Genomic DNA, 21,721 nt, shown 5'->3' on the forward strand with positions numbered 1-21,721 from the left:
GTGGGCTCTGGAGTCGCCACCCTCACAGGGTTGGTGTAAGGATTATGCTTGGTACACACAGGAGCCCCGGGAAAGTTAGGGCTCCCTGGCACACTTTACACTGCTCATCTGAGGGAGAGCCTATATTGTCTAACACTGCGATTTAATGATGTATTTGCCGACCTCTCCCTTTCCATTTCTTTATGAAATGAAGATTTATTGAGCACCCGCTAAGTTAACGAGGTATTTTATTTGGTGCTGGGGGGACAAAGCTTAGCCAATTAGATACAGTACCTGCCCTCTGGGAGCTTGAGAAGCATGGAGAAGGCAGACAATGCAATAAGCACATGAACATGTCATTATAAACAGTAATTAGTGCTATGCAGGAACCCGTCTGAGTACTTTAAAAGCTTATAACTAGCGGCTTCGTCTGGTCTGTGGCGGGGCGGGGGGGGCGGTCCCAGGAAGGAACTCAGAGCCTGGTGTTTTAATTAATGTCTAAAGAAAGTGTTGGTTTTGCAAGAGTAGAAGAAAATAAGGTTTTTCCAGGCAAAAGGAACAGCAGAAAAATGACCCCTGCAGTGAGAGGGTGCAGGCCCCGCTCAGGGGAGGGCTAAGCATTCCCTTCCACCAAGAACATTCATTTCACAGGTGATGCTGAGGACAAGAGATGCCTGCAGGACCAGGGTCCCCACAGGATCAGCTGGTTCCGGAAGGCCCGGATCGTACAGAGGAGGACTCTGCGGACCTTGCCTGTAGAGGGCACGTGGCCCCTGGCACCCCCACTCAACTCTGCAGTGTTGTGCAAAAGCAACCACAGGTAACAAACAAATGGGCATGGCTGTGTTTGAATAAAACTTTGACAAAAGCAGGGACAGGCTGGCTTTGGCTAGCATTCACAGACTCTTGCTACAGAAGCCTTCCACGTGTGCCTCATTAGGTAGGCCAAAGGAGGGTAGCTACCTACTGAAAAAAACAATTAAAGCTAGTGCTTGGCGTCCTAGGGTTTCCAATGGAAGAAAAGTAAATAAACACAACAGGTAAACACAGCAGAGAGACAACAAAGAGGAGCAGTCACCACCGTCCGGTCAAAACTCAGAGCAAAAATAGTAATCCTTACCCCTCTCCGCCATCTTTAAATCCACCCAAGCAACCTCTGCTCTTCAGTACAGGAGCGGACTGCATCATTACTAAAGGCCAAAGATAATAACATAACGTTACTATTATAACAAGGAGGAAAGCACTCGGGGGGAAGGGTGGGTGGGGGAAGCCTGGCTGGCTAGTGGCTGAGCGCTGGGTCATTAGCAACAGCAGCTGGGTATCGCGCTTTCTGCTTCACCCTGCACGCTCTTTGCAGTCTGTGCTCTGCCTTCCCCAGCAGCTTCTGGCTGGCTTTTTCCTACTAAAAACAACAGTGCGAGAAGCCCTTGCACTTTAGGCATCTCCGAGAAACAAAGAAGGTCAAACTGAGTCTCCTTATTAGTTGTTATGGCAACAAAGAAAGTATTGCAGAGGCACGGGAAACGCCACTACAGACCTCACTGCCTGAGCTTCTGTCACAACACAGCTCCCCTTCCTGTGTGTAAGCGCCCCCCCCTTGCGGAATCTCACTGGTGCCCTCAGCCGGCCCGCATCCCAGCTCCTCCTGCTGACTTCCCCCAAGGCATCTTGTTTAAGAACACCTTGCTGATTGCCTCCAGGTACCAAATCTCACCTGATGGGGACTCTCTCCATTTCAATCTCCTCAAGGTTTCTTAAAATGGGATTTATACCTCCTGCATTGGAATTACCTAGAGATGCTGATTGAAAATATAGATTCATAGGCTCCGCCCCAGGCCAACTAAATAAGTATCTTTTGCCAACATTTGATAACTACAAGCTCAGAGAGTAGAATGTGGGCAGCGGTAGCTTCTTTAGCACAAATGTAGGCAAATGATTATCACCTGGTCTTGCCTTGGCTGACCCAAATCCCTATAGGTTGAGCCCAAAGCTCTCTGAAATCAGCCAGCGCTGACTTTCATCAGAAGATGAGCAGCTTGACCTCCAACATTTAATCAAAAGAACTTAAAATTTCAATATGAATGAGAAGTACTGAGTTCGCGTGGAAATCTCAAAATGGATTTATTTTTTCTGGGACTGAAAGGAAACATTTTTGTTAATAGTTGGTACAGTATTCCCCTCTGAAAGGTCAAGATTCCCCCCGCCCCCGAGAAAAAAACATAAAATGTCTCTTTATGTAAATGTACGTTCTCCTTAGTTTTTTCTATCTCCTGCACAATTGGCTTAAGTGCTTTGAGGTCATGGATCAGGCACCGTGAAGGCAGGTACACTGCTGGTTATATTCACACCGTATTTTTAGCAACTAACACACAGCCTGGAACACCCAGAGACAAGACAATACTTGGTAAATGAATAAACGAATCACAGAAACCCAAGCAGTCTCACGTGGAAAGCATTTTAATAACTACTGCATCATGCTGCCTTAAATTGGGTAAAAGGTCTTTTTAGCGCCGGCTACAATAAGCATCCAAAGGGGAAGACAAAACCACACCTTCTGCCAAAAAAAAGTCACTTTTCTCAGTATATAATTAAAACAGAAACAACTACGTCTAAGTGAAATTCTGCCGTTTAACCTCTGGATTTGTTTATTTGCAATGTTGGCGTAAGTGCTTGAGAATTCAGTCTGGTTTGTGTACAAATCCACTGCAGCTTGAAATGTCCCCCCTTCTCACACTTGGATATTCACCACTGACATTAGGGATTAAAAAAAGAAAACTCAAAACCACTTCAAATCACTATTTCTCTTATTTAAGGCCAGAAATTAAAGTGTTTAAATTTCTCATGGTTTCTACCAAAAGCCTGAAACTGATAAAAGATAGTATTTGGTGTTCTTACAATCTAGAGTAGGGAGGGGTTGGCAATTACAGTGTGGGCGAATCCAGCCTGTCGCTTGTTTTTGTAAATAAAGTCTTATTGGCACATAGCCATGCCTCTCCTTTAAGTATTATTGTCTATGGCTCTTTTTTGCAATACAGTAGCAACAGGGACACCATATGACCCCCCAGAGCCTAAAATTTTTCTATTCTGGCCCTTTAAAGTTTGCTGCCCCCTAAGGCAGCATGTGTAAGGGATTTTACACAGCAGTCTCTGGAATCAGATGGCCTGGGTTCAAATGTGTCAACCATTTAGTAGCTCTTAACATAATCAAACAGGAAGGCCATTAGACTGGGGTGATCCTAATGCCTTGATAGCCTACATGAGCAAAGCAAAACGTAAGCCAGAGTCAGTGCATGAAAATCCAAGAAAATGAAACTTAGGAACAACCAACCACAAACAGCCACCTAGCCTTTCTCAGATAAGGCAACCACTAGAGCCAGTCAAATAATTTCCTTGCTTTGCTTCCAAGTCTTCTCTGTAAAAACCTCCTGTTCATGGAGCACTTCTAACTACTTTTGGTTGGGCGCTGCCTGATCCAAAGAGATGGATACTCAAATAGACTCTTTTAACCTGCCTCAGTTTACCTTTTAACAGAGCTAAGAGATCTTGGGCATATTTTTAGATTATTTAAGCTCCTTAAGGCCCAGTTTCTCATCTGTTAAATGAGAACAGTAGTTATACTTACCTCATGGAGTTGTTGTGGGGATTCAGTAAGATAACACAAGTAAAGCTCTCAGAATAGCAGAGACAATAAATAGAAGCTGTTAGGATAATCTAATAGCACTCTAACTCTTTTCTGTCAATATGTCTCTTTTTGAAAAGTCCTAAAAGAGGCTCTGGCTTGTAGTTAACTACATTCAGCAACATTTCTTCACACACTCATTAGCTGTAGGCTTGCTTCAGCAATTCTGACTTCATTAAAATTATAATTATTTCTTTAATTCCATTTGCTTTATCTACTTCTTCAACTTAATCCCCCGTGCTGGCTGCCAAGGCCCTGGGAATCAGGGAGAACCTCTTATGAGGCAGTTTTAGAAGAGAAAAATAAATACATAAGAGCCAGATAGAGTCAGGAAAATGAACAGTGAGCAAATTATCAAACGTGTGTGGCAAACCAAATTTTTAAAAGATGAAGACAAATACATCTAGGAGAAGTAGGATGAGCTAAAAGGCTGTGAAGAGCAGCTACAGAGAACACAAGTGCCTCCCAGTGAAGCCATTAGCACTAAATCATTTCTATATCTCTAATCCACTGATTAATTCTTAGCTGAATTTAATCCTCCCTTCCCCAATATGTCTCCACCCCCGAGAAAAACACATCCTAACCAGCAGGGTCCTTGGAAATCCCAACCAACTCAGATCCAGGTGGGATTTTAGCAGGGCCTTTGGGGTTTTGCTGGTCAATCTCCATTTTAGGAAATTATGCATTTTTGGAAGGAACATCAATGAAAATGAACCTTCTTAATGTCCCTTTTTTTGGGACTTAGCAAAATTTTTTTTTCCTAGTGAAAATAATCATTTTGGAAGGGCCTAGCCCTGGGCCTGACGCTGAGAACGTATACCATCAATGTTAATTTGCCTCCACTTGTAGAAAGAATTCTATCCCAAGGATAGGAGTTTATTCCTCCATTCATTCAACACGTATTTCTCAAGCATGAGCCACGTGTTAGGCACAGTTCTAGGGCCTGGGAAATAAGACTGCCAAACTTAGCAAAGGAAAAATAGAAACCATCCAGTCAAATTTGAGTCTAAGATATACAGTGGACGTTTTTAAGTACAATGATGTCCCATGCAATACACTTATACTTAAATAATTATTCAATGTGTATCTGAAATTCAAATTTAATCGGATGTCCTATATTTTATCTGGCAACGCTACTGGGAAGAGAGTCGTGACCGAGACAGACACTATCTCTGCTCTCTCATGCAGTTTTATAGCAATTCTAGCCTCAGAAGCTCACAAGACTTGATTCCCATCTGGCAGTTTCCTGGTGGGAAAACCTGGGGAATAGAGTGACCATCTCTTTAGAAGTACATCACCTCTGGGGGTCCATTTAGCAGATGTCACTCTGTATTGAAATTGTGTCTTTACTTCCTTGTCATACTCCTCTGCACTTAAAGTCCTTGGTGACAGAGCCTGTGTCTTTTTATCTCTATGTCTCCTGACTCTGTCTAGTAGATGCTTAGCACAGACCAGCTGAATGAACAAGTGAACAAACGCATAAATGGTTGGATTCCATCAAAGGCAATGCCAAACCACACTCATGGCTCATAAGGCAAATATTCACATACCTTCAGAAACACTGGAGATACAGAGAAAACCATACAGCCAGAATCCCAAGACCATATGGGTGAAGAATGATCTTTTATTTTAAAATGTTTTGGGAAAGTACACCAAACAAAATAAAGGCTTTTTTAAAAAGGAGGGAGAGGGGAGATGGTGTGAGAGAGAAATTGTAACCCTATAAAGAATATAAAGGGTGCTTGGAAAGGTGATTTATTAACATAATAGGTAATACTGAGTTAAAGCACTGATTTAACTAATGGGGACTATAATAAAATATAATGGCCAACAGTTAAGCAGAACCATAATATTAATAACTGAGGAATACGGTATAAACAAATAACAAATAATTAAGCGCCATTTTATTGTCAGTACTGTCATACAATTGAAACACTCAGAAGGAAAAACCACAAGAATCGGCAAAAGGATAGATTCAGAGAGGTGCAAGGGACACGGTATCTACAATAGAAAATCATTTTGTGGCATCGACTCCTTTCTGTCCAACTGTAAAAGAGGGAAGAAAACGTCGATATCTATAGAGCAGGTTTCAATTACGCTAAGTTTTTTTTAAGGAAAGAAAAAAGAAAAACCTTTTAAGGAAAAGGTTTCAATTATGCTAAGTTTTTTTTAAGGGGAAAAAAAAAGAAAGGAAAAAAAGAAAAAGACAAATATGGTATTGCAGAGTTTCCCAAGGACCACGCAGTTAGCCAGGACGTGTAGCTTCTTTTCTTCAGCGCTTCCCTTGGGGTCATCCTCTGACCTCTCGGGCGGATCTGTGCCTGACACATCACAAGCATGTCACACAGCAATTCTTGGCAGTTCCGTCAGTGCTCAGATGGGTAGGCAGGAAAAGTCTCTGTTCGATGAAGCTTCAGAGGGCTGGTGACATCTTTTCCAAAAAAGATTTAGAAATCGGCAGTTATATTTCAAGAAAGCCCACAACCAGATTAGCTAATCACAAGTTTCTCTATAGCGGAAATAAGTAACATAGGACACAGGACTTTTTTCCCAGAGGCCACTCACAGGGATATGCAAATGAAAGTCATAAGAGATGGCATGATTAACATATCATTTGCATGTGGCCTTTGCACTGGGCTATGATCAGACCAGTAGCAGTTAAGGACAACCTCCTCCTTAATGTTTCATCTTTTTCAACTCCTATACCCAGAATATTTAGGGGAAATGATACAGAATCAAAGGACTGTGGAATCTTTTGGCGAGGACACTCTTTGGAAACCGGACCAGAAGCAAGACAATATTATATTTATACCTAGGAAATCTTGCGGTAAAAGAGGACTTCTTAAAATCCATTTAGCCTTTATTATTTCAGGTTTAAGTTCCAAACCAAGAAAAATGAAGAAGTCGGGAAGGCAACACACAAGGCAACTGTGAGCCCCCTTTGTGACACAGGATAGGGCTGGCAAACTTTCTCTATAAAGGGCCGCATATGAAATATTTTAGATTTTGTAGACTGTATGGTGTCATAGCAACTACTTAACTCTGCTGCCCGTAGCACAAAGGCAACCAGTTAATATGTAAGGAATGGGCGTGAATGTTCCAAGGAAATGTGAAGAGAAACAGACAGCAGGCTGGATTTGGCCAGGAGGCCAGTTTTCCAGTTCTTGCAGACAGAGCACCATCTGCTGGCTAAGGGTTACCACAAGCAAAGGAATTTACACTGCAGACCAGGTGAACAGCTCTCAGAAGTGAGCAAAGCAAAACCTACACAACAGTACAGCATTCCTGGAACCAAATGTGTGGATCAAGCCGGCCTAACACTCAGGGAGATGGGACCCCAGCTAAGTGGAGCACGTTCGCCCCACCAACACGCGTTCAAAACACTGGACCTGGGCTTCCCTGGTGGCGCAGTGGCTGAGAGTCCGCCTGCCGATGCAGGGGACGCGGGTTCGTGCCCCGGTCCGGGAAGATCCCACGTGCCGCGGAGCGGCTGGCCCCGTGAGCCACGGCCGCTGAGCCTGCGCGTCCGGAGCCTGTGCCCCGCAACGGGAGAGGCCACAATGGTGAGAGGCCCGTGTACCGCAAAAAAAACAAAACAAAACAAAACACACTGGACCTAGCAAAAAGGTTCACAGTGGCCTCTGGCCCCCTAAGCCTTAAGCTCTACCTCATTATCACCAACAGCCCTGGCCTCCATCACGCCCCAGTTGAGTCTCTTTCTGACATAAGAAATCGTGGATTCGGATATTTGCAAGCCTCAAATCTGAACCATAAGAAAATTATATATATCTAGTCATACAGTCATTGGTACACAATAGGAGTGATTATTATTAAAGTAATTTGAATATTAAAATATCCCAAAACACTAGAAATCATTTCTTCCAGCCTCCCAGCCATTTTGGACATGAATTCTATTCTCTTTCCAACAACACACACATGCACACATACACATACACACACACACACACACACACACACATAAACACACGCTATAACGTAGAGAAACTGCATTAATGGGTTTGAGTCCTACAAGTAAAAATCCAGGCAAATCTTTATTACAGTTTGATAAAAATTCCCTGCAGGAAGTAGATAGCATACAAACAATATTGATGCAAAATCCATATCTTCAGTCAAGTGCAAAGCCCTTCCTGAATCTTCAACGGTAGCTCCTTAGACTCTAAAAGTTTTCGAGAAAAGTGACTGACAGCATCACTTGGGGTCAAGTCGAAATGAATACACCTGCAGCTTCTATCATGATGGTGAACTGAATCTTCCTGGCTTGGTTGGAATGCTGTTTTTAAGCTTAAAGCCAGGAGATGGATTGAGAGATTCTTTTTACATTTTTGCCGTTCACACAAAGGTCACAAGCTGGTACTAGCCTGTGGACGCCATCTGGGCCCAGCCCTGTTCTCTGGCCTGCGCAGGGCTTGGAACATTTGGAATTGCTTGTCAATATCTGAATGACAGCAAACTTCCCGTAAAGGGCGGATGTCCCTGTTTTCTAGGCCCGCAGTCTCCCTGCCATGTTTTACCAGGGACCCCACCACTCAGTCCTGGCATGTCCTCCTGGCCCCTACAGACATGTGAGCTTGAGACCCTGGTTTATTTGTCATCTTTTCACATTTGCTCAGATCTTAATCTATTACTTCTCGCTTACCAGCTGCATATACAATGTATGTTGACTGTGTTAGAATTAATACTGAAAAATCAGTGTTATAGAGAACACATCTTTGGTTGCCAAGGGGGAGGCGGGTGGGAGGGGTGGATTAGAAACTTGGGATTCGCAGATGCAAACTATTATATATGGGATAGATAAACAACGAGGTCCTACTGTATAGCACAGGGAACTATATACAATACCCTCTGATAAACCATAATGGAAAAGAATGTGAGAGGGAATGTGTGTGTGTATATATATATATATATATATATATATACACATATGTATATATAAAACGGAATCACTTTGCTGTATAGCAGAAATTAACGCAACATTGTAAATCAACTATACCTCAATAAAAAATAAATTATAAAAAAGAAAGAAAAACCAATGTTAACTCCTCCAAAGTAGCCACTTGCTCCAAGAATCTATCATCCTTAAAATAAAAATGTAAATCGCATGGCCTGGAACCAACCCGCTGGAGGAGCTATTTCCATCACATGGTATTTGTCTTGGAAACACTCGGGAGGAGCAGAGCTTCCTCCCAAAGGCAAGGACATATGATAAAAGAAAGAGCGAGCCCTGGACTAAAAGTCAGAACGCTGACGTTCTAATGTCGGTCCCTCCACCCAGTGGCTATGTGATCTTGAGCAAGTACTCGACCTCCAAGGGTCTCAGTTTCTGCCTTCATTGAAATGGAGAAGATAGTCTCACTCTTGCCAACTCGAGCTGTTGCCAGGTGAGCCAAATAAGCAACACGGAAGATGTCCCGCAGAGTGACGCAAACATCTGATGCCACTCTGATTTCCTAAAATTATCTAAAGTCACATCTGATCAATGATACGTGCCTATTTTTTTTCTCTTTTTTTTTTTTGAAACAAGGGATGCTATATTCCAAGGCAATTCCAACAGAAAGGTTCTAAAATATTGAGCAACGGAGCTCCTTAAGATTAAGAGCAAAATTCCTAAGATGTTAACTTTAAGGAGGAGGTGAGGGCATTTGAGAAGAACATCGCAAGGAAGCTGGACACACCCGCTGTCTCCTAAAGGCCGTTGTGCACCAGCCACACCACCTCCTTTCTGCTTTTTGAACACGCCAGCTCGTTTCTACCTCAGGGCCTTTGCACTTGTTGATCTCTCTGTGGACAATGCTTTTCCCTGCTTCTCAGTACGGATGTCTCTTCTCAGACTTCAGGTCTTGGGGTAAATGCTGCAGCCCCTCTAAAGAAGTCCCTTTGTCATCATCCTCCCAAAACCAACAACAGCTCTGCTTCACCATTCTCTACTACAAACAGTTTCTTTTCAACCTGACATGGACCAAATTTGAAATTAAATATATGTGTGTAATTACTGACTGTGACTCTCCTTTTGACTATAAGCTGTAGGAGGGCAGAAACAAGCCTAGCTAGTAGCCCCAGTGTACCTCCATCACCTAGCACAGTGCTTGGCATAAAGTAGATGCTCAATTAACATCTGCCAAATAAATGAATGCGTCAATGAATGAATGGAGAGATGAAAACCTCAACTCCTTACTAGATAGGTGATCCTGGACACATCACTAACCCTTCAGATTCTGTGTCTTAGCTGCACATGGGTGTAAAATACTCTCAGGTGGCTGCTTTGTGGACTAAATGAGACCATGTATGTTAAGTTCCTAGTGCAAAACCTGGAACACAGCAGATCCTCAAGAAATGGTAGCTTTTATAAAGATGCTCAATGAGTATGTCCAGTCTCCCTTGTATGGAACAAATCTGGCACTTTACTAGAGGTATGTTAATGTTTGTTTATATAAAGAAGGAGAGACAAGATTGCATGTTCAAATAAATTTGCAGAACTCCGATTTAAGCAAGACCAAACAGATTTTTTACTACAGGACATCTCGGAGTCTGGAAAATACTGATTTGCTTTCTGAACCTCCTAAAGGAGAATTTAACATGTAGCATTTTGCCCCAAACTTACTGGAGCATAGTACTTTTCTGGAGGAAGGTGATATCAACCAGGGTTAGGACAATACAGAAGACAACTGGAAAAAGATGACTCTGGTTATTTTATACAATGAATTCTTAAAAGAATCCTGTGCATACGGTGCTCAGCACACTGTTGAATGCTTCCGTTTCATGAATTTCTTCCCAGTTTTCATGATAAAGCTCACCAGTTGATTCTATATATACCTAAACATAGAAGAGAATTTAGTTTTGAAAACTGGCAGATGGGGTGGGAGAAGCAGTGAAAGTGGACTGAATACGTCTTAGTGTAGGTGGGTGTGTCCGAACCAGCACCTTCCTCTCTCCACCAGAAACAGCAATAATAAGGTGGTAATTCCAAAACCAACCAGCAGGTGGCCCTCTAGGACTAAATTTGGAGAAGAAAATTTTCTCAGACCAGCTGGATAAATGCCCTCGTAAGGATATGATTTCCAAGAATAACCACCAGATCTGTCAGAAAACGTCGGCTTGAAATACATTAGGGTAGGTGAATTGGCCAGAGGAATTACAACTCATGGATACCGGCAAACCAAGAAGAAATTACGTGCTGTGTAATCTCATCCTATGGCACCCAGGGTCATGATGTTATTAGTTTTTCTCAATTTCATGTTTTTTCTGGGGGTGGGCAGAAAGGAAGAAGGAGAGCAGGTGGTGTAGGTGGAATAGATGAACTTATCCCGTTTATTTGTTGTGTAAATGACCACCCCTGATAATAAGCAAGATACTTTTAGGTAGTCTGTGAACATTTTTTTTAATCTATCAAATTTACTGGTAAGTTGAGCCCCCAAACTGCATACACAGCACGTATTAGCACTGCATCTTAATGAATGTTGGCGACTCAAAAGCAATCCACAAGGTAAAATAAATATGGACAAATCTACACAGAACACGCTGGTGAGGAAATATCTCAGTAAACACACTGGTACAAATTAAATATCAAAATAAAATACATTTACATTAATTCCTACACAGGTAACAAAAGTATGTGAAAACAAATAATTGGATGAAATAACTGGTACCAAAAAATGTATATAAATGCAGCCAAAAAAAAATGCAGCAATTACAATGCCATTCTCATGCACAGAAATATTCCAAGATAATAGGACATTTCAGTATCAGCATGCAGTCAAAACAGGAATAATATAAGAATTCTACTGGAAATTTGTGTTCAATGAAGGTCATACTAGATAACAAAGAGCAAACAATAATAGTTTTAATTATCATCTTCAAAACCTAGAACACAATCATCTTCGAAACCCTATAAAATTATCAGTCACAGAGTCTGATAATCCATCATCTCTGAGGGAATTCTGTGGCATTTTTTTCTCATCACTGGTATTTATTTCATTAGAAACTAAGCTATCACTATCTTCAAATGACTGTTTTGTAAGTATTACTACTGTGCTCATTTGGAAAATCCATACCAATAAACTTGAACTTAAGTTTACAGTAATGCAGGCAGAACCTTGTTTTATCGTGCTTCACTTTATTATGCTTCGCAGATATTGCATATTTTTAATTGAAGATTTGTGGCACTCCTACATCGAGTAAGTCCGTTGGCACCATTTTTCCTAACCGCATTTGCTCACCTCGTGTCTCCGTGTCACATTTTGGTAATTCTCACGATATTTCAAACTTGCACGTTATTATTATATGTGTCATGGTGACCTGTGATCAGTGATTTTGATGTTACTACTACGACCTGCTGAAGGCTCAGATGACGGGTAGCATGTTTTAGCAATAAAGTATTTTTAAATTAAGGTATGTGCATCTTTTTTAGACATAATGCTATTGCACATTTAATCAACTACAGTATAACATAAACATAACTATTGTGTCCACTGGGAAACCAAAAAATTTGTGTGACTTGCCTTTTCGCAATATTCGCCTCTTTGAGGTGGTCTGGAATCGAACTCCGAATATCTCCAAGGTCTGCCTGAACCTTTTGAGTACTGAATTATAAAAATAATAGATAACAAACCTAAAGATTTATCAAATAAATCCAATTCTGATGAGTCGTTTGGTTGGTGGCTTGCTATTTTTGACAAAAACAACAGAAACTTCTCAAGGAACACGATTTTTTTCCTTTGTGGTGAGGTTTTGCGTTGCTCTGCTCCACTTGTAAAGATAACGTTGTCACTACTGTTATTTTGGAATTAGTGGGTCACTCGTCTTTGATGATCATCCCAGACCTGTCAGCTATGTATGGTTTTCCAACCATAATATGGGCTTTTTGCATGCACGTAAATCTGCGTTTTTTGTCCTTGTGTTATAAAAAAACTATGTCTGTATGCTGGAAAACAGAGTTGTTTTCTTCGTAGCAAACAGATGTAGACATTGTCAGAGGTAGTTGTATAAAGCCAAGGAGCATACAAACCGCATGCTAACAGTATCTAAAACATCTGCTTTAAACTTAAGAAGATTTTTAAAAATACTAAAGGGTCTGATAAGACCCTTAGCCTTAAATCATTTCTGCTGAACGCCTACTCGTTTTGGTTAAAGAGAGTTAGATTAGGTAAAGTAAGGATTGTAAAGTGAGTGTCTTCTTCATATGACATTTTCTCTGTCCAGATCGTCCTGAGGATTTTTAAGCTCTGGGATATTTGCTAATAAATTCTGAAACTGCAACACATACTAAATATTCATGACATCCTCACTCTCATCTTTCCAAACATGGTATTCTGGGGAAATCCAGTGATTCATCAACTTTGACACAAGTTGACTATTCTCAAATTACCAGGCTGTCTCTCAGGAATTCAAGCAATTTATCCATTTTCTCTTTACAAAGCCTGTATCGCTTTGGTTCTCAACTTTCTTTTGCATTCCAGACACACAGAATCTGAAAAGACATACCTTTTTTGTAAAGATTATTTGGGTTTGTGTAGACAGTCAAGTTACAAAGCAACTCCATAGCTTTTTGTGAGTATATGTTCATAACACATGCTTCTTTTAAACCTTCAGTAATTACTATTGGTATTTGTACAGTTGATCTTATTGTAGTATTAGAAAAAATATAGGTAATTGGTACAGCAGTATAAAGACAGTAAAATATACTTTTAAAATAAATATATTTAAATAGAAGAGACTGAAGAAAATTGAATAATGGTACAAGCGATATGTAAATGACGAAAACTGTGATGATATAAGTCAAATGTTGCAAAAATTTCCGAATTTGTTCTGACGTGAAACCAATGGCATTTATAACAACCTGATCTAACCCAACCCTCCCTCTCTGTGTAGATGTGTCTTGGAAAGTAAGCTTATTTATCAATTATCAAGGCAGTCACTTGTCACTCCTACAGGCATTCAGGACATAATTTTTGAGCATCTACACTATGCCATGCTCCCCACAAGTGAACAGAGCCTACAGTCATAAAGACTAGAATGTAAGGCCTTTCAGTGCCCTCTTAACATTATACGGTCGTTCAACAAATATTCGTGGACTCCATGCAAGGCACTGGGGGATAAAATAACGAGGAAAAAACAAAGACACAGGTCTCCTGCCCTCCTTGGTGTTACTGCTTCTTGGAAGAGCTAGTCCTGAGTCAACTGGCCACACAATTAAATATGAAATGAAAACTGTGGTGGGGCTATAAAAGAGGGTGCCCTCGTCTGCATCTTAGGGGTACACAAGACCGGAGATTCCACACCAGTTACGATAAAGTCTGGGGGACCTGCCTTGGAGTCAGGGAGGCCCCTGGAGGTAAGACCTAGAGATGACAAAGAGTTACCTCGGACAGGGGAAAGGCACAGAATTCCAGGGAGAAAGACCAGGAAAAGCTCTCTGGGGGAGAGATGATCAGCAGGAAGGGCCGAAGGGAAGGCTGGGTGACTGGGGTACAGAGAGCAGGTATTTATGGCCGAGGCCATTGTTTCCTGTGGTCATTCATTCGTTCTTGCATTCACGTATTTGGCAGGTTTCTGCGTACGAACTAGGTGCCGTCTCGTAGATATTCTTCCGTGTTTGGAGATCTTGCCCCTCACCAGTGAAAAGGCCTTCAGCAAGAACCCCCTACAGAGGCCTATTCATTCATTTATAAGTTACATATACACAAGGTATCCTTATATATAAAACATACAAAGATACATTTGAAAGGGTAAGAAAATGTTTTAACATTTTTCTCATTGTTCCCCTTGTCCCTCCCTGGGCCGCTCTGTACCCCGCTCCAGAGATCACTGTTCTGGAAAAGGGGCCTCTTGGGATTGGCTTAGAGTCACAGCAGAACCAGAGCCCAGGACTCCCCGTCCCCCAGGCCATTCCCTTCCCAGGAGAGCGTGGGTCCCAAGCTTGAGAGTCACGGGCATCACCTGCGGGCTTGTTAACACATTCGGGGCCTGGCCCCACCCTCCGAGGTCCTGAGGGGGCCCGAACGTCCGCACCGCCAGCGGCACGTTCCCAAGGAATGCCGGAGCTGCTAGTCATCAGTCCGCTAGACTGTTTCCCCAAGCGTGGGCCAGACCTCGTGCCCAGACCCCGTGTAGGTTGTTAAAAGTGCACGCCGCTCAGCCGCTCCCTACACCTTAAAATCTAGCATCTCTGGGGTTGAGGGCCCAAGAATCTGCATTTTAAACAATTTCCCCCCAGGACACTGGGATACAGTATAAGCGACGGGGAGTGAGACCTCGACAGGGGCCAGGCTCTGGGAGGAAGGGGGCTCACCAGCCTGGCGTGCAGCAGAGGGGAGGAGCTGAGCCCTCTCCCGCCGCTCCCCCCCAGCCGTCTGCCCCCAGCCCTCCCCTCCCCGCACGCGGTCCGCCCGCGCTCACCTTGCAGGCGGTAGAGCTGCCCTGTGCTGTGCTGCCGCGTGATGTGCTGCCAGTAGGCGCTTCGAGGCAAGGGCACCATGGTGCTCAGCGAGGCGGCCCGCTCACTCATCCTCATCTGGAGCTGTGTCAAGGAAGAGAGCGTGTGTCAGCAACCCCGGGGCCGCGAGAGACCTGACCCAGAGAGCTCCACGCAGGGAGCTACAGAAGCCCGAGCTGGCCCGTCGGCCAATCTGTGCGCACGGCCCCATGGTGGTGGGGATGTGGGGATATATGTGTATGCGTATGTATAGCTGATTCACTTTGTTACACAGCAGAAACTAACACACCGTTGTAGAGCAATTATACTCCAATAAAGATGTTACAAAAATAAAAAATAAGACTGCATCATTCTACCCTGCATTCACGTGCTGAACAGCCGCAGCAGGGCCTCGGGGAAGCGCTGCTTAACGCGCGTGTGCGCAACCTGCCAGGCCAGCCCCACGGCGGGGAGCTCGGCTCTGCACGTTTATTCATTCTACTAACAGCGTTAGCCAAGATCCCGCCAGGGAAGAAAGACAAGGCTTTGTGAATGTCAAACAAATGCCTTCTTGTACTTCAACACTCAAACCTTCCCCCTAAACAACAGGGAGGCACGTAGGTCTCTTCCTAAACCAGCCTGAGCGAGTTCTGACGCTGCCCAGTGGCCTGAGATAATCAATCAACGGACGTAACTGATTGGGTTTCAAGGACACACAAAGCATGTGCTGCCGAGGGCGGCAAGGAGCCGACCATGGCCTAGGAGACCCGTGCTCCCGTTCAGGACGTGCTCCAGATGAGCTGTGTGACACGGGACACACCCCTCCCCGCGTTTAAGCCTCAAAATCTCCTCTCTCATGGAACATCCCTTCCTAAGGAGACAGACAATAAAACTAAACAAATAAAAAAGAAAAAGACTGCCATAAAAAGGAATGAAGACCTGACACACGCTACAACACGGATGAAGCTGAAAACTTGATGCTGAGTCAAAGAAGCCAGTCACAAAAGACCACATAGTGTCTGATTCTATTTCTATGCAATGTCCAGAACCGGCAAGTGCAGAGAAAGCAGATCGGTGGTTGCCTAAGGCTGGGTGGATGATGCCTAAAGGAGATGGGTTTCTTTTTGGGGTGATGAAAATATTCTGGAGTTGACTGCAGTGATGCCTTCACAATTCCGTGACTATATTAACACCATTGAACTGTGCGGTTTAAAAGGGTGTATTGTACGGTATGTGAATTATACCTCAATAAAGCTGTCCTCAAAACACGTAAAATAAAATCACATCGTAGTACGTGCTGTATGGACTATTTTCTTTAAAAGCATGATGTAATGAGGTGGTGGGTGGCTACGTCCTGTCAAGCAGTCGCAGGGGAAGTACCATTTAAATCTGCGTGACAAGTGGATAAAGCACGGTTCCCATCGTTATCATCGTCAACAACACAGACAGATCCTTTTAAAAACCTCCCGATACTCACAGCTCCTTGTCAAGGCCCTTTTCTCATAATAATGGGCAAATCATATCAACCCTCTTGGGAGAGAAAACATTCTAATGACCGCTATACATGGCGTGTCAGCAAGGAAAACACCCATCCTCTCCGCTGCCAAGCACGGTTTTGGTTTCTTCGTCCTTCATTTGGTTTGGCTGACACTTACCGTTGCTTGTGCACTTCTTTTATGAGTCTGAGATCAGGCGTGCAGGGCAGTGGCGAGTCTCTGCCGCTACACTACACCACACCGTCCTTCTCTGGAATCCATCCGTTTTTACAACAAAGCATTGTGTTTTGCAAAACTGAACAGCACGACAGGATGTCGTGTTTGCTGCTACAATCAGTCCATCACGAGTGTGCTCATATGCCGCGTATGTGACATTGTCCCGGACCCATTCAGAAACCAGCACAAACCATCACAGTGGCAAACCGATGACGACTTCACGACCTAACCCCTCCTCATCAGACTCTCCAACTCCCACCGGGCCTCCCCTTGCAGTAACTCAAGTGGGGTGTCTGCCAACAGCCACTCTGCATACGCAAACTCAACCTGGTCCCTGAAGTCACCGAACAAGGACGCGGTTTTGACAACAAGACTGTGCTGTGAGCCACAGTTACATTGACGCCGAATGTCTGCTCAACATGAGAGACTTCCAAAACTCATCTGATGCTGGCAGTAGCCCTCAGTTCAGGGAAGTATATATAAACCAACTTATTTTCTCTGGGTCTCTGAAGCACAACATGCACACAAAGTTGAATCAGAAGGAACAATTCAGTCCGAGAGAGAAAAAGGAAAACCAGGTTCTAAAAGAAACCCGCACTTCAATGTCTTTCTCTCATTCCACCCAAACTCAGCTGTGCCAGTGACACCACCCTTCAACTCACCGACATTCTCCGCTCGGCTTCCTGAACTATGCCTTCATGTTCTGCCTACCTATTCTCCTGTGAAAATCACATTTGGCAACAGACTCTACCTATGCTTTCTGGACCCTGGGTCAGCAGTTCTCCGAGGTCTCCAACTTTAGCAAGCAAGAATCATCTGGAGGGCTCATTAAAATGCAGATTCCTGGCCCGCATCCCCACTGTGGATGGGGGATTTGCATTTCTCCCAAGTTTCCAGATGATTCAGATTGTATTGGTCCAGGGACCACACTTTGAGAACCACTGTCCTATGCTATTTATCACCTTTGGACCAATAACTCTGGGAAAAAGTTTTCCACTGTAGTAAGAGCCCAAACTCCGGAGTCAGGAATCCAGGGTTAAAGTCTGGAATCTGCCACCAATAACTGTATAACTCTAGGCTAGTTATTTAACCTCCTTTAGTCGTTAGTATCACGTCAGTAAAAAAAAAAGAGAGGAAAAAAAGTTCCTCCTTTGCAGCTAATTCCAAGAACACACATGACTCATCGTGGGGTTCCATCAATGTTAGCAATATTTCTAATTAGCCCTATGTCAATCAAAATACTATCTTCACCAAGAGTTCTGAACAAGGTCCTAATAGGAACATTCACATTTTCTTTTTAAACCTAAATATTTGATACTGTACTGTGTTTCTGGCTTGAGGGGAGAAGTTTTTAAAAGTTTTCAGGCAACAACAAAAAAGCCACACATCAAATCAAATAAATAAATATGCTTAGAGAATATATTTAATCACCTGATCCAGTTGGGATAGAATGAATTTAATGAACAAGCATGAATGACGCTCTTACTGTAAACATGGAACAAGTGTAGGAACAGGAGAAAATCCAAGAAGCTCTATGGTCTCCCCTCCCCCTCCCCGAGAAGTTTATATTCTCCAAGGCAGCTTTATCTTTGGATTTGGTAGTATTTTGCTGACACCTAAGAGGAGGGGAGGGGAGAGTCCACATTTTTATGATACGTATTACCCATTTTTAAAAGTTGTAATAAATTGTATTCTTTCTTAATATATTGACATATTTTTATTACATCAGGAAATACAGAAAAGAATACAGATAGATTTGAAATAATCACTTAGAAATTTGTCTTAGAAAAAAATCACTTCGGAAAAAACAAAAACAAAGAACAAAAACCAAAAACAAAGAGAACTTTTGACATGTTAATGTTTTCTTTCGGCCTTTTTAAAAAATGTGCATACATGATGTATATTTAACACAAACTGCAGGATAATGTATATACTGTTATACCGTCCTCTTTTTTATTTAATAAATTATAAATGTATCCTAATGTTCCTAAATACCGCCATCTTCTACGCTGTCATTTTAAAGTCTGCATCATAGCCCATCCTTCTGTTGTACTATACTTTATTTGTTCATTTCCCTCACCATTTTTAACTCACCAGCTACGATAACAGAATTAAACTGTGACCCAGTCTCCTTTATGACATTTTTTCCCTGCTAACCACAATTTTTATCCTGAGACCCACTTTATCGACAACTATTCCAATAACCAATTTTTAAAGGAATTTTAAATTTTAATTTTAATTTACATGTCAAATTGGATTTTAGACTGACTCAAAAATTACTTTTAAATGTGACTAACATCAGAATGGTAGATGAGTTGGTAATTTCATTTTATTCTTAAACAAAGCAGTCTTACCTTCACATTATTGTACATCCACGCAACAGACTAACCTGTTAGCCATTAAAAAGAAAAGGGTAGGGGCTTCCCTGGTGGCGCAGTGGTTGAGAGTCCGCCTGCCGATGCAGGGGACACGGGTTCGTGCCCCGGTCTGGGAGGATCCCACGTGCCGCGGAGCGGCTGGGCCCGTGAGCCATGGCCGCTGGGCCTGCGCGTCCGGAGCCTGTGCTCCGCAAGGGGAGAGGCCACAACAGAGGGAGGCCCGCATACCACAAAAAAAAAAAAAAAAAAAATGAAAAGGGCAGATCTTTATGAAGTGACATGAAACAATTCTAAAACCAAAGGGCCACCATTCCTTATCGATGTATACTGGTGGGGAGAGCTCCTCATCACTGGGACAGGTTTGAATACCGTCTATCCACACTGTGATGATTCTCAAATGCATGTCTGTACCTCCCATCTCTCCCCTAAACCTCAGGCTCCTGCATTTCACAGCCTGCTCCCCACTTCCACCTAGATGTCCGGTAGGCATCTCTCATCTAACATGTACAAACTGGAGCCATCGTTTCCCACACTCCACTCCCCAAAAGCCCTTCCCCTTCTGGGTAAATGGTTCTTCCATTCAACCCATTGCTCTGTTTAAAGAAGAAGAGAAACCTTTGAGACTACCTTGTTTCCTCTCTGTCTTACAAGAAAGTTCAACCATCAGCAAATCCTGTTGTTCAAAATGTATCCAGAATCCACTTTTCACCACCTCCCTCCCCACCATCCTGATCCACATCATTAGCCCTCACCTGGATGCCCAGATGACAGAAATAGTCCCTAACTCTGCTTCTTACTTGTACTCTCGCCTCACCCACCCCCAGTCTTTCCCAAACAGCTGCCAGAGTGCCCCCTTCAAGAGTAAAGCCAGCTTATCTCAGCTTTTCTCAGAACCCTCCAATGACTTCTCAACTGACCCCATGCGAAATCCAAACTCTTGACCACGAATGAAGGGTCATATAGGACGTGGCTCCCACTTATTTCTAGACAACACCTCCTACCCCTCTTCTCATTTCATCTGCTTCAGAGTCATAGCTTTGTACTTGAACATGCAAAGCACAGAGCTGCCTCGGGGCCTTTGCACTTACTGTTCCCTCTGCCTGGAACAGATGTGGTACATTTGTACAATGGAATATTACTCAGCCATTAAAAAGAATGAAAAAATGCCGTTTGCAGCAACACGGATGGACCTGGAGATTGTCATACTGAGTGAAGTAAGTCACACAGAGAAAGACAACTATCATATGATATCGCTTATATGTGGAATCTAAAAGAAAAATGATACAAACGAACTTATTTACAAAACAGAAACAGACTCACAGACTTAGAGAATGAACTTATGGTTACCTGGAGTCAGGGGGAAGAATGGGGGGAGGGATAGATTGGGAGTTTGGGATTGACATGTTATATGCTGCTATGTTTAAAATAGATAACCAACTAGGACCTACTGTATCGCACAGGGAACTCTCCTCAATACTCTGTAATAACCTAAATGGGAAAAGAATTTGAAAAAGAATAGATACACATATATGTAAAAAAATAAAACAGAAAAAACTGGCCCTTAGAAATTTCCACTCCTCCCTTCCCCCCTCTCTCTGCCAGAGTATCACCTTATCAGAGCGACAAACCTCCTTCATTCTCTCTCCTGTACAATGCAGTCTCCTTCACAGCATTCACCAACTCTTGATACAGTTTTATGTTTATTATCTATTGATGATTGTCTCATTCCCCATAACAACGAGTACACTCTTTGAACACAAGGACTGTTTCTTGTTCTCTGCTGTACTCCTGCTTTCTAGAACAGGGTCTGACACAAAGTAGATACTCAGAAAATGAATGTACTTATTAATACGTAGATACCTTTATATCTATTAAGGGATATGATGTTCCAGAAGGATGCAAAAGAAGCTGGTCATGGGTTTGCTTCTGAGGAAGTAAACTGGGGACCTGAGATGATTAAGCATGGGAAAGAGACTTATTTTACACTGTGTAACATTTTGTACAATTCTATATCATGTGTGAATCAAATATTTTAATCCAAAAGCCTTCTTTTGAAATCTTCAAAGAAAGCATAGCTCTTTTCCTCAACTGCATACCATTCCATGCACTAGTTTAAGGAACTCTGAAACTATGCCTAAGGCACTGAGCAATACGTGTGCCTCCGCTCCCCCAAGAACAGGCTTGTAGAGAGGAAAGATCTTCCCACTTCACACAGTGTCGCTTTACAGGCCCTCGCCAGCTCCAGCCCTAAGCCCCTTGATCCTCGCCAGATGACACTTACTAGAAAACGAAAACGAGGGGAATTTAAAAGGAGAGTAGAAAACAGCTCTCAAAGAAGCTTAACCTTAATTCCAAATTTCTAACCAGAAAGAATTACTCCAACTATCTCGTGAATAGTAAACGTGTTTTGAACAGAATCTTTAAAATGTTAGGTTTATTCCTACGAATTCCCGACCAAATACCTCTCTTAAAAGAGAACACGGCTTCCCTGGTGGCGCAGTGGTTGAGAGTCCGCCTGCCGATGCAGGGGACACGGGTTCGTGCC

The 21,721-nt window shown here is 42.9% G+C and overlaps 1 protein-coding gene across 2 annotated transcripts in view; it reads right to left on the reverse strand.

The window, feature by feature from the left end:
• Positions 1-5,545: 5,545 nt before the first annotated feature.
• DOK5 (docking protein 5) overlaps positions 5,546-21,721 on the reverse strand; it is a 157,403-nt gene continuing 141,227 nt past the window's right edge. For both annotated transcript variants that reach the window (XM_007113344.3, XM_028498374.2), the window contains exons 7-8: positions 15,071-15,191; positions 5,546-6,089 (exon numbers count right to left, since the gene is read on the reverse strand). In XM_007113344.3, coding sequence (XP_007113406.1) covers positions 6,025-6,089; positions 15,071-15,191 — 186 coding nt within the window. In that variant the 3' untranslated portion in view covers positions 5,546-6,024. The remainder of the gene's footprint in view (positions 6,090-15,070; positions 15,192-21,721) is intronic.

Source organism: Physeter macrocephalus, chromosome 14 (genome assembly GCF_002837175.3).
Source record: "Physeter macrocephalus isolate SW-GA chromosome 14, ASM283717v5, whole genome shotgun sequence".
In the NCBI taxonomy this organism is placed as follows: domain Eukaryota; kingdom Metazoa; phylum Chordata; class Mammalia; order Artiodactyla; family Physeteridae; genus Physeter; species Physeter macrocephalus.